This window comes from Gekko japonicus, unplaced genomic scaffold (assembly GCF_001447785.1).
Source record: "Gekko japonicus isolate JY-2015 unplaced genomic scaffold, Gekko_japonicus_V1.1 scaffold172, whole genome shotgun sequence".
NCBI lineage: Eukaryota > Metazoa > Chordata > Lepidosauria > Squamata > Gekkonidae > Gekko > Gekko japonicus.
Window position 1 is genome coordinate 876102 of NW_015162479.1, and position 17145 is coordinate 893246.

The window sequence follows — 17145 nt, forward strand, 5'->3', positions numbered from 1 at the left end:
TTATTCAGTTGTGCGTTCTCCTAGAAAAGTGCCCTCAGGAAGGCAACTATAGTATACCTGGCCAGGACATGAAAGCGCTGATTACAGACTGGGGTACACCTACCCTCTCCCTAGTTTTGTCTCCTCTGAAGTATAATCTATAATAATTCTATGGACCCATAAATATTATTCACAAATATGTTGCTCACATAGCTCTCATTCATTTTATCATAGATAAATAATCCCATTTATTAGAATTTCCTTCTCATGTCAAAAACATTTGAAACCGTATCTGGCTCTTTCAAACACATTAGTTGAGTCTGGTAGCTAACAATGAGTGACTAAGCTATTTCAAGATAAAAAGAATGTCCAATAAATTACCTCAGTATGGCTTACTTCATTTATTTATGTACGCTTCACAGCTGCAGCATTCATACACAAACATTCATTACTTTATAAAAGGATTAAAAATGGTTATATATATTTATATATACAAAATTATTTACTTTTTAATTTTTTACAAAAAAGGTAGGTCTATCTATTGCCATCTTTAAAATGCAGAGAGCTGTAACATAGACCTATGGTTAGTGTTGTAAAACTTATGTTTAAAAAAGTGGCCCTGGTTGAGATTTTATTGTATTAGCACTTTGCATTCCTACAGGCCCTCTTTGTCATTAAAAAAAAGTCCTCTAGGCAAGTCCCTTTTGGTCGATGCCGTAGCTGGAATGGTCAAGTTCCCTGTTGCAGTCCTTAGGTCAGGGGGGATCTCCCTTGTGCTCCTTATGAAAGGTTCACATCACATGGTTTTATGTGGTACCTCTTGTAGAGAACAGACCATCAGTATTCTTAAAGCAAGGTGTTACTTCCATTGTCCATCTTCCATTTGCAATAGCTCTTTTTCCCCCATGTTGTTTTTTTAAAGATCAGAAAAACAATCTAAAACTATTTCCAGCCTGGTGAAGTACCTCAAGACAAACAAACAAACAACATCAAAATGATTAAAGACCTCTGAGGCCAGATAGCCATAAATAAGTCTGAACTTAGTGTGACATCTCATTGTATATACAGGATTTTGAACACAACACACATTTAGACACCATTAAATCATCTTATTTACATTCTCGTTGGTGCTAAAATGGAACAGTTTTAATTATTACAGGATGCTGGTTTAGATCATCAAATGGTCCCTCAACAATTAACATACTGGATAGGCTGGAAATGGATCCCTTTTCAAAGTGGTATATGTAGCAATTGTTGATATGTGTTGTGTGAGGTCCTTATGTCTCCACAAATTCTTGATAATACTCCTATAACTGATAGAGAAAGGCACAGTAACTTAGGACTTTGGCTGGCCCGGCGAGCATCCCAATGTGGCTAGAGTGTGTTCAACGCCTTGAATCCTGCCATGACCTGATCCAACGATGGAAATGTTTTGATGAGTTTAATGAATTTCCTTTTCCTGGTGAAGAATGTTTATAATAATATTTCTTAGAATAAGTCCTTTGGAATGAAGATGCTGAAAATAAAAGAGAAGGAAAGGATTACAAATGTACCAGCTAAACTAGAAACTAGTAGATGCAAGACTAGTAGATGCAACATATTATACACCATGGCCTGGTTCAGACATTTATTGGTTTCACAAGAGGCTTCAGGTTCTGCCCCCTTTCCATCCATTGTGCAGATAATCTTACCTGCGATGGGCCCATTCTTTTCCCTCAGGAAGCAAATCAGGCATCACAAGTGATTAGGAGCTGCTGTGGAGCACTTGTATCATATTATGGGAGCAATCCTAAGGCAATCTACTCAGAAGAAAGTCCCAATTTTTCAATGAGATTTACTCCTGGGAAAGTGTTTTTAGGATTGCAGCCAGTGGTAGAGTGGAGACAGCATGTGTGCCTATGAAGATTCTTATTAATAAATGTCTGACCTGGACTTCAGACTTTATATATATATATTCAAAGGTAACTCACGAGTCATGCAGGTAATTTTAGGTAAATCCCATCGTCCGTTCCCCTGGCACCGGATGATTGGAACATGACGCTGGATGAAACCATCTTTACAGTGATATCTGATCAATGAGTTGATTTCATAACGAGGCTTCATCTTCCCAAAAGTCTTTGCATTTTCTACTACTGGAGGCTGGCCACAAGCAACTGAAAAATAAAGCACAAATTGAAGCTAATGGTCAGGATTCATATGTCTGGTCTCCCTATTTCATGATGGATGGATTTCTTTCCATGGAGTGTGACTTCTTACCCAGGGATACTTTTAGTGATTCTGGGGTCTTGGGCAAAAGTCCAGGATGTTGCTCCAGAATCACTGCCACCCCACAGACAGGAGCTGTTGCCCCCAGAATCCAGCTGCCTGCACCCCAGACAGGGAAGTCTTTAATGTTGGTGGGAGCCTGCTCTTCTTCTCTTCTTGGGGGGAGCTTAGGTGGTCAGGGACCTTCCCAACAGGGGGCTTGGTGCAGCTGCTCCTGTTGCCCATTGGCTAAGACTGGTCCCTGTTCTTACCTTCTCCCTTCTGCTGCAGCCCAATATGTAAATTTGGTGGGTCCTTTGGGGCTGGGGGGGGCAGGTGAGAAAGTTGCATTCCCTGAACATAGACACTCCACTGGATACACTCCCCCCCTTTCCACAATATCAGAATAATTTATAGATGCTCCCACAGAGTAATAATTCAACTAAAGGATGTTCAGAACGTAATGGTTTCTAACAGTAGTAGGTAGAAGTGTGAATGAGCATCCTTCATTTCTGACCATTGTAGACAGTTGCATTCCAGTATGCTGGCTACAGTTCCACGATGTAGCTTGGATAGTTTCAGGAGGGGGAATATAGCTAGTGTATGTATTACAGAATTCTAGGGCATTGGCAATGTAACCAAATCATCATCCTGGATGAAACAAATAGTTAGAAATATGGATTGGATCTTCCTCCTTACTTCTTACTCAACTGTAACACAAAAACTGCAAGAAATCTACAATGGGAATGATTTTTTTTTTTGCACCACTCACATAGCCCAGCCTTGTCAGACATCTGCTGGTATTTGAACCCAGATGTTTAATTAGACTAAGAATAAAAGGTGAAGTTCTTGTGCAATTCAGCATGCAGTTTGTGATTCTCCACTTAATTTTACCTGTTCCTTTCTTGCAGGTGTATGTGAGATGATAATTGCATGGTACGTCATTCCACTGGCCATTCTCATGCCAAATTATAACAACACAATCCTCTCCAGAGGAAAAGAAACTGTCTGGCTGGTTTGGTCTCCAGTTTTCATATTGCTGAGGAAAACAAAAAAGCAAAGCAATGCTTCAGAATCTGAATTCTACATTGGCCTGACATCTAAGGGCAAACTAAACTATGCCCAGATTTACTAACAGCAAATCACATGTACAATTCTGTGACTAGAATAATCAGATGGAATATCAGCAGTGGTTTTAAAATACAATGGATTTGAGAACAGCTTCATTTTGGTTTCTAGTTTCAATCCAATCCAATCCTCTCCTTACTAGAGCTCTCGTCTCACATGGCTTTTCCCTATGAAATTCCCATGATCCCCACATAGATGGCGGAAGGTGGCACCTCTTCCTTCTTTTTTTACCAGTAGAAAAGATGCTTGGATCCAACCATTGCGATTCCAGCTTCAAGTTTCACTTAAATAGTGAGGACTAGATGCTTGAATTTATAAAGAAAAAACCCAAGATTGTCAGCATTCTAATAAAGGAACAGTGACTGTAGAAAATGACAGGGTCAGACTGTGTCATGCCATTTGCAGAGCTACAGTTTCTCATTGTTGCTTAGACAGAGCAGGGGGAAATTCTTGCCTTTTCAGAGGTCTATCTCGTATCCTTTTAGCTGAGCTCTACTTGTATGCGTATGTTTTACTGTGTCCAGCCCTGCTTTGAAGACATAGATTTACACTAGAGTGAATGCTGCAGTCATATTCTTTGTCTAGGTTCTTCTTTCAGGTAATACAACAGAGAAAGGAGGGGAATAACTATAAACATGCTTAGAGAAACCTCTTTAGCCACTATTTTTAGTACTTTCAATTTGTCATTGTGAGTAGAATTTAATGGAGATAAAAATAAGTTTCCAGAATGGCAAGAATTCTCATAAATGCTATGCACTGACCATCCAATCTGTCCCTTAAATGGTCAAAAGGATACGCTTCACAAGTGCTTTTATTTAATTTCCATGCTTACATTGGAGCTAGTCCACTTGCGTGCTTATAAAAGGTCTAAAATGTTTTGCTTTAATCCTTTATAAAGTAATCCAAACAGTATCTTTCTGAGCACATTTGAGTAATAAAGTTAATGAACCACACAGATGAGCTGCTTACTTACTGAGGCTGTGGAAAAGCTGAATATAATATTTAAATCTCTCCTATGCTGTGTCACCTTATCAACCACAGGACTTTAATTATCTAAGCAAAGGAACTGCAGCTTTCCAAACTGCATTTCACTAAAATGATTGCCAGTGCCAACTAATAAAACCTTGTTTTATTGAAAGATGACTACAATTGCAAGCCTGTGCATTCTTCCCTGTGAGTAAGGCTTGCTGAATACACCAGGGTTTACTTCTGAATAAATACGTTTAAGGATTTAGCTGTAAATTCAGAATATTCTGTTTCTAGTTCAGAATATTTCTGATCAGATACAATACCTCCAGGACTTAAGCTAGATCAGCCCTAATCAAACCACCACATACCTGATATTTTCTTATTTTTAACAGATTGACATTATAACTATTTTAATTATAAATATTCCCTTGAAGTGACAGAAGAAGAAGCCCTTGCTATTTTGACAGTGTAACTTTGTGCATGCATTCAGAAACACAGGACCAAGGCTTGTATATTTCCTTTAGGTAGACAACTTTCACCCTGTTTTATAAGAAGGAAGCTCTCCTCTTTCTTGTGATTTGGAATTCAGCTTACCCCTAAGAGTCACAACAACACATGTGACTTTTCTGGGTGTAGATAAGCATTCAGACATGCAATCACATACCTGCATTCTAAGGCTGTAGGAGGGATTATACTAAGTGATTTCTGTGGTTATGTAGTTTTGCCCTTCCAGCCAGCATAACCAAAGCCATGAACCCACTTGATTCAAATTCAAATATAAAACTTCCATCATAATGGTCAAGAAAGCCAGGACTTCCTTTGAAATCATGTTCCAAAACAACTAAGTGACTTCAGTCACGCTGGAGCCAGCTCCTAATGCCTTGTTCTCCCAAGAGGCTGAATTCTCATCTGAGTGTGCCAGTGCTAGCAAAAGATGTATGTCTGCCAAGCGTTGACCACCTGCAAGTCCTGGGATTTTCAACACTTGTGGTCTGATTCAGCAGCATTTCAAGGGAGCTGGATGTGGCTTGCAATAAAAGGAGAGAGCCCTGGCTTGAGTTTTGTACAATAGACTTTGTGGTTTCACAAGAATGTCTGACACCCCCAGGCATGACATGCTGTTGCCTTACATCTGATATCATCACTGCGCACATTTACTTTGGCTCTCTGATTCTCACGTTGTTTTTTGTTAGTGCCAGAACCACTTAACAGAGGAGGGTCCAGACTTCTGAACTGCTTTCTTAACCTTCCACCTCATATGAATTGAAGATTTCCATTCTTATTGAGACAAGCTTCATGGATTGGGAGATAAGCCTTTAAAATGGTTCTCACAGCTTGTATTAAAATGCTTTCAAAAGTATGGATAGAGTCTTTGAGAAGCAATGGTGTCTGACAGGTAGCTGGAAAGACATGCTGAATAGCCGGTTATAGATTACAAACAGTTCATGTGGCCCAGCCAAACTGTAAAATTTTCCACTGTTCAAAATATATAGGCAACAGATGAGGGATGGGAAGGAAAGTGATGGGGAGAAGTCAAGGACCCAATCTTCCACTAAACTCAAAAGCTTTTCTCTGGCTTCAGAACTTAAGGGATGGAATGTGGCAATAACAATTAGGTTCAAAGTCTTTCTGTGGGCAGGCCCAGCCGTCAAAGTGTAAAGCAAATGCATTTATAAAGTGGTGAGTTAAAACTAAAAGATGATAGTACATTCATCTTTACTAAATTTTACAGTAGATTTCATCTCAGAACAGAACTCAATGGGTTGAATCCAAATTAAATATTCCATCAGCAGAATGGAACTTTCCAGTTTCCCCTCTCCCACCAATATCCACAAAATGCTGCTAATGGGGGACAGAGGACTCTGAGGAATGACACCCATCTGTGCAATGGGAATCAGTGAAATTGCCAGTTTGGTCCAGGTTCAACCCATGTATGGCAATTGCGTAGGTATTTGCACATTTGCTTTTTAAAAAAAATAATAATGTATGTTATGTCCCACTACTGTCTTCTGTGTACATCTGTGGAGTGGGGGGGGGATTGGGGAAGAGGATATCCTTGGGTTGACTCCTGCCTAGATTTCTCAGATGCAAAGGGGGATATTTTTGCCAATTCCCCACTTCTGCAGATGTGCAAAACATACCCCAAAATGCTTCTACTGGGGAATGGGAGACTCTCATGAATAGCTTAAGATGGAATCAGAGATTTCTTGTGGGAAGGAGGGATCAGTGAAAATGCCCCCCCCCGCTCCTGTGCAAATCTAGATGGGATTCAAGCCCACAGATGTGCAATTCCATGATCACTCCAATAGCTAAGGCTCCCTATTTGAATTCTCTACATGTGACATGATGGTGGTGGAAAGTGTCATCAAGGCGCAGCCAACTTATGGCAACCCCATCGGGTTTTCAAGGCAAGAGTTGTTCAGAGGTAATTCAGAGGCAACTTGCCATTGCTTGCCTCTGCATTGTGACCCTGGTATACCTTGGAGACTGATCAGGGTTGACTCTGCTTAACTTCCGAGATGGGATGAGATTGGGCTAGCCTAGGTCATCCAGGTACAGGCAAATATGATATGTAAAACTCTAATTATATTAGAGAATTCTGGAATGGACTCTCAAATGTTAAATTCCCAAAGAACTGCAATTAAACCATTGGACTGCTTTTTTGCAATCCCAGGAAAGCAGAATCATGCAGTCACATTCCTCACAGTCCACAAGCTACACACTTGCTATGCATCAAGGAATCTTTTAAGGACCTGATGCTTTCCCCCCTTGCTCTCACAACTGCAGAATCATAGACCCAGTTTTCCCAGTGTCTACACTCTGTGAGGAGCAGGGCGCTGCAAAAGTAATGAGTATTGAATAGAAGATCAGCACAATTCAACAGAAGAATATTGGCGCACTAACCGAAGAGCAGCCAGAAAATGGAACACAATCAGAACAGAACTGGTGGCATGAGCTATTCCCTAATTAAATCCTGTAAGCTACAGATGGATGAATGTGCAATTAGTAATTAATTAATACAATTAATTAATCAGATTACCAATGGTCATTTGGAAAACACCCAGCATCTTTAGCCCTCTCAAACAGCTGTTATTGAACATTCTCATTATCAATTTATTATTTTTATATATTTTAATTTTTTTTATTTTCCATCTTTATGAAAAGCTCAAGACTGTCTATAAACGCCTTATAGCAGATTCATTACATCAACTATAAAATACACCAGTATCATAGCAAAACAAAATACCATCGCACATTCAGTATAAAATATCAAGCACATCACTCAATGAGAGACATTCAGCAGAGATAACCAAAGCAATTTCAATCTGCCATAAACCAAAGGTAGCAAAAAGCCTGCAAAAGAGCTATGTCCTCCTTGGGAAATCTCATGAGTGAGCTGCTAAAGTGTGCACAAACTGCTGAGAAGAAGCAACCAATAGAAACCAGAAGGCTGCAGATGGCACACAGGGTCATGCAGGAGAAAAGGCTTCTATGGCGATTTCTGAGCCTCTTGTACCTCCCACAGAATGCACTGGGGTCTTCCCACCACTTCTCTCCTCTTCATGTCATTTGCGAGTATTATTGGTGCTACAGGAAAATCTCAATTCCCATCAGGATGGGCAACATATTCATTGAGGTCTTGGGTTTTCCCATGCATGAAGATGCATCTAGGATGGCAAGGTATCAGTGGAGCTTAAGTTCTCATGATGCTCAATCATCCTCAAATTATCCAAGGCCTTCATGAAGCCCAAGCTTCCCAAAAGCTCCCAATCTCTGGTGGGCCTCTGGTGGGGCCTAGAATTCTCCCAGAATTACAACTAATCTCCTGACTTCAGAGATCAGTTCTCCTGGACAAAGTGGCCGCTTTGGAGGGTGGACTCTGTGGTATTATACTCTGCTCAGGTCCACCCTATCTCTGTACCACCACCACTATTGTAAGGTGGGAGGGAGCAGAATGGCTGTGTATATGGAAGTCTTTAAATCCTGGCATGTCTTTACAATATTGTTTCCTCTTTGAAAGGCATGGAATTCTCTGGATAGGCCTAATTTAGATTTTTCACTGGTCTCTCATTTCAAATCAGACAGACTCCTGACAGCAAGGAGTCTAATTTGAAAAATATCTCTGTGGGAAGAGTGAACCCCCAACCCAGTCCAGAAAGGTCCAGCTAACTATAAAATGTGCCAGCAAGTCTAATAAACATGGGCTTTGTGGTGCATGCACTTGTGCATACCAAATAATGACAAAAGGGATATAGGAAACAAACCCTGTTTTATATTACTTTTTCAGATTTTTTTAAAAAAATCAGTAACTTTTTAGATTTTAATGATCACAGGAACAGTTTCTTAGAAGCTTCTCCAGTGAATTCTTCATTGAAATAGATAGGATTGGTACAAGTGCTTTCATGTGCTTTGGCATATTTCCCATTTACTTCAGTTGGGGCTTTTGCAGGAGATGTTCCTGCTATTTGTGCTCCATTTATTTTTATTTTTTTACTTTCTATTTTATTCTATTTCAATATTCTTTCAAATAACACATGGCAAAGAAACAAAACAGTTCATTTCTATTTCTGGCACAGAACAATAGTCTATTATTATTAATTTTGGGGAAGTTTAGCTAGCCAAGTGCACAAACGGATACAAAAGTATTATCTTTGTTCCAGTTACTTTCCTGCTAAGTTGTGTCTTCGTTAAAATGCTATACTCTATAGTCCAATGAATCTGTCACTTGGAAGGGGTTTCACTTACCCAGGGAGATCCAGCTGTAATAGCAAGCTTAAACATGTAGGTCATTTAGTTGGATATGATCCATAATTCTAGAAGGGTACTGTCAAGTATAAAACCCAATTCACCCAACATTCAGGACTGCACAGACAACGATCCCATGCATCCTCTAACAGAGAGCTGCTGCCGCCACCTTTGGAATTTAAACTATCCCTTTGCTGCACCCATATAGTTGTGGATATACTATATATCTGAAGTTATGTGGACAGAACTTTGTGAAATCCAAGAAGCCTGAAGGGTGGATGAATACCACTTTCATTGCTCAATGCCCTATAGTTCCTTGCCCTTTTCCTGTGCTAGTAGAAGTGGAATAAATTATGACAATTACATAAATATGCAAACGTCCCAGTGTGCATAATTTGCACAAGTTGCAGGATACAGATTTTCTTGGCATGTCAGTTGGATTCTCTTGGAACACAGATTTGATTGATTTCCCCCCCTGTAGTACAATGTACACAGCACTGTGCATACTAATTCTACATCTCTGAATAAATATGAAAATGGTGGTGTTTTCTAAAGATATTTCTGTGGCCTGAATATTGACAACATATCCCTTAGATCAGCGGTTCTCAACCTGTGGGTCGCAACCCCTTTGGGGGTCGAACGACCCTTTCACAGGGGTCGTCCAAGACCATCGGAAAACACAAATTTTTGATGGTCTTAGGATAGCGCTCCCAAGTCTAGCCAAATCACGGCGGGAGATCGCATCTCTTTGCAGAATCCCTGCTGCGGGGATGGTGAGACGCATTGCACCCGCCGTCGCCAGGACATGATGCTATGCGTCGCTCTGGCAACGGGGCTGTTTGGGGGTCACCACAACATGAGGATTTTATGGTTGGGGGTCACCACAATATGAGGAACTGTATTAAAGGGTCGCGGCATTACGAAGGTTGAGAACCACTGCCTTAGATCCTTCTTTACAAGATTCATTACATATGTTTAGACTATCTCCCAGCTATTAGCTATTTCCCTGTATCAACTCTTCTATTTATCATAGTTTCAGATCAAAGTGCATTTATATTGTGACAGTTCTTTAAGAGCTAAAGGATTGTATTCCTATAATCTATTTTCAACATTTATCTATCATTCATCCATGATCTGTTTTAACATATTAGCTCCTGCTATTCTTTGCCAATGAGAATTGCTTTAATGAAGTTATATTGCAAGGAAACATGAATAACAATCTAAGTCCATTTAATTAGTGACTTGCTGTGATTCTATAAAGATAATCATATAAAATATACAAGCTTAGCTTCCCTATCATAAAATCTTGTGCAAATATCCAGATGTGTTCCAGCTAAAGTCTAGCTATACCTTATAGTACCAACTTAAGCAAAGTTACACCTGTCCACTGGTCTTAGAAAGGTATGGCTCTGCTTTGGATGGTGCTGTTACAGAGCCATCCTATGCAGGGATACTCAAAAGTCCCATTTTATTCAGCAGGGCTTGCTCCCAAGAAAGTGTTCCTAGGATTACAGTGGACAAAACTCTGCCTGGAAATGAGTCCTATTGAACAGCCTTCACAGTAGGATTGTTACAGGGCCAGGGAACAAGCCCCACTTCACTGGGATTCTGAATAGATTTCAAGGATTGCTCTGTTAGTTACTTAACAACAGATCTGGTCTCTCAATAGTTTGATAATAAATGATCCTAACGGCTGTTAAAATATTTGGTTTCTGTCAAGGTGAATCTGTCATGACTAGCAAGCCAACAGCCATTCACTGATTACAGCTATCCTTTCCTCCCATCAAATGCCTGTCAAAAGACTTGGGATCAATATCTAGAATTACACATTCCAGTTAGTTTCCTTATGCTTCAGACTGCTGTTTCCTGATTACTTGCATTTATCATACTTCATTACATTGTTTATTTGTACCCCAAGAAAGGCTGGAACATCTGAGCTCTCCCATCATCAATTATGTGTCGCCTGCTTGCAGGGAGGGTGGGGTAAAAATGTTAAAAATAAATAAAATAAACAAAACATCCAAATCTATTCCAGTCCTTTACACACACACACTAAAAGATTTATGACAGGATTCACACCAAGTCTCTCTCTGTCTCAGCTCCTCCTTTAGTGCCTCCTCCTGTAATTTTTCATATAAAAATTCCCTACATTTCCTTCTGGTGTAATGATTTTCTCCTCACAGCATCTGAAGAAGCGAACTGTGCCTTCAAAAGCTCATGCAGAAAGAAATGTGATTTCTTTAACATGCTGCTGGACTTCTGGTTTACATTCCAGAACGGTCAGCCAAGCAGGATGTGTAGTGAACCTCAACTATATCAACTACTAATGCAAAAGAATAATTATTTGATCAGTCAATGTGTGAAAAACGAATCATCCTCTGCAGCTTAGATGAAGGAAGTATTTACTGTAAAGAACTCCCAGATGTTGATGTACGGGTCACCAAGACTTCGGTGTCTTTAAATTCCTTGTTAGAGATAACACACACCCTGAAATCAGCCTATCATAAAGCCAAAGAAAAAATATATTAGGAAGAGAGTGAATCTACCAGTAGATAAACAATTGATTACTAGAGTTTATCAATGACTGGTTTAAAAACTGACCCCTGGAAACTCTGAGCCCAACAGGCCTTAGCTAGTGTTTACCAAGTGGTTAAGACGCTGAACTGCAGGCTGTGGAAGGTCAGTAGTTCAGCAGTTCGAGACCCGGGTGCCGCAAAACCGAGTGAGCTCCCGTCTTTAGTTCCAGCTCCTGCCAACCTAGCAGTTCGAAAGCAAGAAATTGCAAGTAGATAAATAGGTACCACTCCGGTGGGAAGGTAACAGCGTTCCGTGCGCCTTGGTGTTTAGTCATGCTGGCCACATGACCACGGAAACGTCTTTGGACAGCGCTGGCTCTTCGGCTTTGAAACGGAGATGAGCACTGCAACCCTAGAGTCGGATTCGACTGGCTTTTGAGCAAGGGAACCTTTACCTTTACCTTTTACCTTACCCTGGCTACACTCACACAGCATGGAGTCTCTCATTGCGGCTGCAAATGCAGAGGTGGCATTCACAGTGACAGTGAAGGGTCCATGATGCAGCAGTTTTACGTCTGCTTTCCTTGCCTCAGCTCCCCATGCCTGCCAGTCTACATCCCACGCTAATGGGGGTGGGGGAGGGTAGGTTGGTATGTCTTTTTTAAAAAATAGTAATTGCTATAGTGTTATAAAGAATAATATAGTAATTGTTTTTAAAAAAAAGTGCCGTCAAGTCACAGCCAACTTATGGCAACCCCTTAAGGGTTTTTCAATGTAAGGGATGAGCAGTGGTAGTTTGCTATTGCCTTGCTCTGCATAGCAACCCAGGTCTCCCTTGATGGTCTTCCATCCAAGCAGTAACCATAGCTGACCCTGCTTAGCTTCTGAGCTTTGAAAAGTCTGGGCTAAAGATATTCAGGCTGCTGATATAGCAATTACGATTTTTAAGAAATGCTAGAAAACATCACCAAAGCTGTTGTAGGGGAGGGGAATGGCGGCAGCAGGGAGCTGAGATAAGAAAAAATGGTGCCGCTGGGGTTGGGACCTTCAAAGAATGCACATCTTTCCATCCACACAGCATGTAAACACACAGCTGTCCCTTCCATGACCATACACTGATTGGGCACTTCCACCTATCATCCTGTGGTCGGTCAGTGTGGCTTACAAAGGCTGCCTCCACTAAGCTAAGCAGCTTTACTAGGATTTGGCCACCTCATTCATCTGACTTGCTTTCCTTGCTTCTGATGCTGTTCAGTAAACGTGTGGATTACTCTACCACCATATCTTGTTAGACTGGAGTTCTGCAAATGAGGCTCAGGTCCCTGCTCATTCCCTCCATCAGTTCTTTAGCATGCAGTTCACACCATGAGGGGGGTGAGGGAGTAGTAGAAGAAGAAGAGATTGGATTTATACCCTCCCCTTCACTACCCAAATGTGTCTCAGAGTGGCTTACAAACTCCTTTCCCTCCCCCTCCCCACAACAGACACCCTGTGAGGTAGGTGGGGCTGAGAGAGCTCTTGACAGAAACTGCTCTTTTTCAAGAACAGCTCTTATCAGAACTACAGCTTGCCCAAGGTCATCCAGCCAGGTGCAAGTGGAGTAGGCCAAGGGGGGCATAGATATGCTCTTGCAAGGAGGGAAGGGAAGAGGTTATACACCTGTGTCCAACTTTGGCCGGGATCTAAACACTTGGCAAGAGATCAATTGCGGTTCCCTAGGCTGACTGGCCTACGGGACTGTGGATGAGGCAAATTCTTTAGACCTCTTCCAGTCTGGGTTTAGGCTTGGTTATGAGCCTGAAACTGCCTTGGTCACCCTGGTGCATGACAGTGGGAACTCAATTCTTTTGATCCCTCTGGACCTCTCAGCAGCTTTCAATACCATCAATTATAGTATCCTTCTGGACTGCCTATCTGGACTGGGATTGGGAGGTACTGTTCTGCAGTGGTTCAGGAGAGCAGGTTTCAGAAGGTGGTGCTGACAGACTGCTGTTCAACCCCTTGGCTTTTGGCCTATGGGGTTCCACAAGATTCCCTCTTGTTCCCTATGCTCTTTAACATCTACATGAAACTGCTGGGTGAGGTCTTTCATAGATTCAGGCTAGGTTGTCACCAATATGTGGATGACACTCAGCTCTATCTCATACTTCCAGCTGATCCCAGGGAGGCCGTAGAAACCTTGAACCAGTGCCTGGAGGCAGTTTTAGATGTAGGCTAATAAACTGAAGCTTAATCCTAACAAGACAGAAGTGCTACTGGTGGTCAAAAGGCCTGACCTGGGATTAGGGTTGCCAATTCGAAATTTCTCCTTACCAAGGGACTCCCGCACCACGGCTGGAGTGCGCGCCGCACGCACGTCACCCAGAAGTGATGTGACGACGCTGGGCACACTGGGGGCGGGGCCATGACCATCCGAGGGAAAACCATAGAGTTTTCCCTCGGATGACTGTGGCCCCACCCCCAGCATGCCCGGTGTGGTCGCGTCAATTCTGGGTGACGCGCACGTCAGGGTGGGGTTCCCCCTGGGGCCCGATCCACCGGTGGCGGGGAACGGGCCTCTGGGGCGGGGGTTTCCCCGCCCCCCGGGGGGACTTGGGAAGCCTACCTGGGATTTAGGGTGTCACCCACTCTGGATGGGATTGTGCTCCCCTTGAAGGAACAGGTCCACAGTCTGGAGGTGCTCTTGGGCTCAGGCCTACTGCTGGATAAGCAGGTGGCAGCCGTGGCCAAGAGTGCCCTTTACCAGCTTTGACTGGTTAACTAACTGCAGCCTTTCCTGGACAGGAAAGATCTGGCCACTGTGATGCATGCCCTGGTTACATCTAGATTAGATTACTGCAGTGTGCTCTATATGGAGCTGCCCTTGAAAAGTGTTCAGAACCTTCAATTGGTATAGAATGCTGCAGCCAGGATATCGACTGGAGTGGGTCACAGGGACCGTATCACTCCAAGTCTTGGCCTACCTACACTGGCTTCCAATTTGTTTCTGGACACAATTCAAAGTGCTGGTCTTGACCTTCAAAGCCCCATATAGTTTGGGACCCATGTACCTGAAGGACTGTCAAATCTTTATAAACCTGCCCAATATCTTTGGGGGGGCTGGTTGGGGTTCCCCCACATTCTGAGACCAGCCAGGTCACGTGGCAACCCAGGAGAGGGGCTTCTTGGTCATGGCACTAAAGCTTTCAAACTCTCTCCTCAGGGAGATTCATCTGCCCCCCTCTATTGCCATCTTCTGTCAACAGCTGAAGACCTTTTCTTTTTCTTGGCATTTCCTCAGTGATCCCACCTTCCAATGCTTTTATGTATTATGAAATACTTTTTAAAATTGCTTGGGAGGTGATTTTAATGGTTTATAAAGCAATTTTACCTTGTATGTTTAAATCATTAACCTCCTTGGTGGCCCTTGTAAGGGCAGAAAGGTGGGATACACATTTTGTAAATATAAATAAATACTGTTGTGGCTAGATGGGCTATGCGTCCCCCCAAGTGCCCACCTGGAAACCATGAACTTGGCTGCAGGAAGGGATGTGAATCCACATCTGTGGAGCTTGCTGGAGTATGCTAACTCCAGGGCTCCAGCTACATGCACCACCAGCCCCCTGGGGAGTAATGAAATGGCTGCCTTCCTGCAAGTTGCATGTGAGTGGTGTCTCCATAAGGCCATGCCTCCATTGGCAAGTAGCGGCTGGCTGCAGCCAAGTGTGCCACTCACAGGGCACTGATGGCACACTGCTCCACAACCGGTCCATGCACTCCGGTAGGATCACCATACCATCAGAGCCTTGTCAAGAGGGATCTGCAGCATCACTTTTCCCCCCTCTGCAGAACAGCAATAGGATACTGACTGGTGGTGCTGGGACCACAGTGGCGTGCTGCTGGGGTCTGAGGATAGAGCTGAGCATGCATTGCCCTCAACCCATGTGGAACAGAGGGCACTAGTCTTGCTCCACCTACTGAAATTCATAACTGTGTAGGCAGAGGCCCATCTGCATCTGCGTGATGCCCACAGGTAGCACTGGAGCCAAAACAGTCAGTCCAGCTCCTCCTCTATGTGCACTGCCCTGTATACATATATACTGTATGGCAAGGGTTTCTGCTAACCCACTTTTCTCTCTGCACCTATAACACGTTCCTTCTTTCTGGTCCAGTGCAGGTGCCACACACTATGCTGCACCAGATTTCTTTGTTATTCCCTCCCCCTTTTTTTACTTTGCACTTCTTAGCATCTCCTCTCTCCCCACACAAGCACTAGATCTCTTTGCCCCCACTCCAGTTACTTGTTACATTGTGTTCTTGCTCAGTTTTTTCTTCTTGTAGCATCTTTTAATATTCTACTTACTTTCCTGCCTTTTGTTCTCTAATCCTCACTGCATTACAAATATTCGTAAGCACCTTTTTACATATTGCGTGGCAGCAAACTCAGGTTTTCCACTGAGTGTACGCTAGGTAGAGAACTGCTTCTCTGCAGATGTCTTATTCATATGTTGTGTTTTAGATGCACACTTAAAATACTGCATGTACTCTAAAAAGCAAGATATTAATCAGTCTCAAGGGAGACTTCAATCCATCCTGGCTGTGCCCGAATGGATGGATGGATGGCTCCAAAAGGCTGGGGATCCTGGTGCAAACTTCACTGAGTGACTCCAAATCCAGAAAGAAGATAAGCGACACAGAATATAAAGGCAGGTATTCTCCTATCCCTGCCCCCATTAGGAATGATGTGGTCTGGGCCCCAGATATTCCCCCACAGAGATGGGAAAGCACAACAAACAATAGCTGTATAGTACTCCCCAATGAAGCTAAAAATAGTGAATAAAGGGAGTTGCATTATCTCGTGCAGACGTAATCTAGAAAGATGTGTAAATCTGCCACTCTAAGAGCAGAGCAATGGGTGCATTCACAAAGCAGATCCCTGCATTTTAATGGTGAGCAAGAAGTGAAAGAACCAGCATCTGCACACAGAGGTAGAAAGTTATATAGACCCTCTGCACCGATCTCATTAGCCTCAGTCTGCTTTTTGATTAGGGGGGTTTGGTACACTGGGATGGACACCTGAGATATCCTCCACATGGAAGGTCCTAATGAGATTTAGTAGAGCTTTGCATTTCTGATGGGTTTGTAGCAAATGTCAGTCTTAGCACCTATATTTTCTAAGTCATGTTTTGTTATCTCTCTGGTGATGACTGTATCTGACAACTGTAATAACTGCTTTATCAGAAAATAAACCCTGACCTCATATTTTTGTTATTGGTAATTAATCATTTGGGTATTTGAAGTTATTTTTCTCCCTGGAGATATAGCTTATAGACTGCTCAGCAAATGTATATCCCACAATGCAAAAACTGTCCAGTAGATGGCGATGTGTAATCATTAATCATGAACCAGGTAATAAATGTCCTTCATTAAATGAGGGGTAAGAGCCTTAATACACTGGAAATATGTGATTCTTTTAGTGCCTTGTACAAATGCCAACAAAAATCAAAAGTTTCCATTGCCTTCAATGAGATTCATATGAACGGTACAGTGTCTTTTAGCATGTATGTGTAGGGCAGGGATGGGG

General features: G+C 42.5%; 1 protein-coding gene across 1 annotated transcript in view; it reads right to left on the reverse strand.

The window, feature by feature from the left end:
• Nucleotides 1-375: 375 nt before the first annotated feature.
• VCAN (versican) overlaps nucleotides 376-17145 on the reverse strand; it is a 180704-nt gene continuing 163934 nt past the window's right edge. The window contains exons 10-12 of the mRNA XM_015405831.1: nucleotides 3118-3262; nucleotides 1950-2132; nucleotides 376-1495 (exon numbers count right to left, since the gene is read on the reverse strand). Coding sequence (XP_015261317.1) covers nucleotides 1365-1495; nucleotides 1950-2132; nucleotides 3118-3262 — 459 coding nt within the window. The 3' untranslated portion in view covers nucleotides 376-1364. The remainder of the gene's footprint in view (nucleotides 1496-1949; nucleotides 2133-3117; nucleotides 3263-17145) is intronic.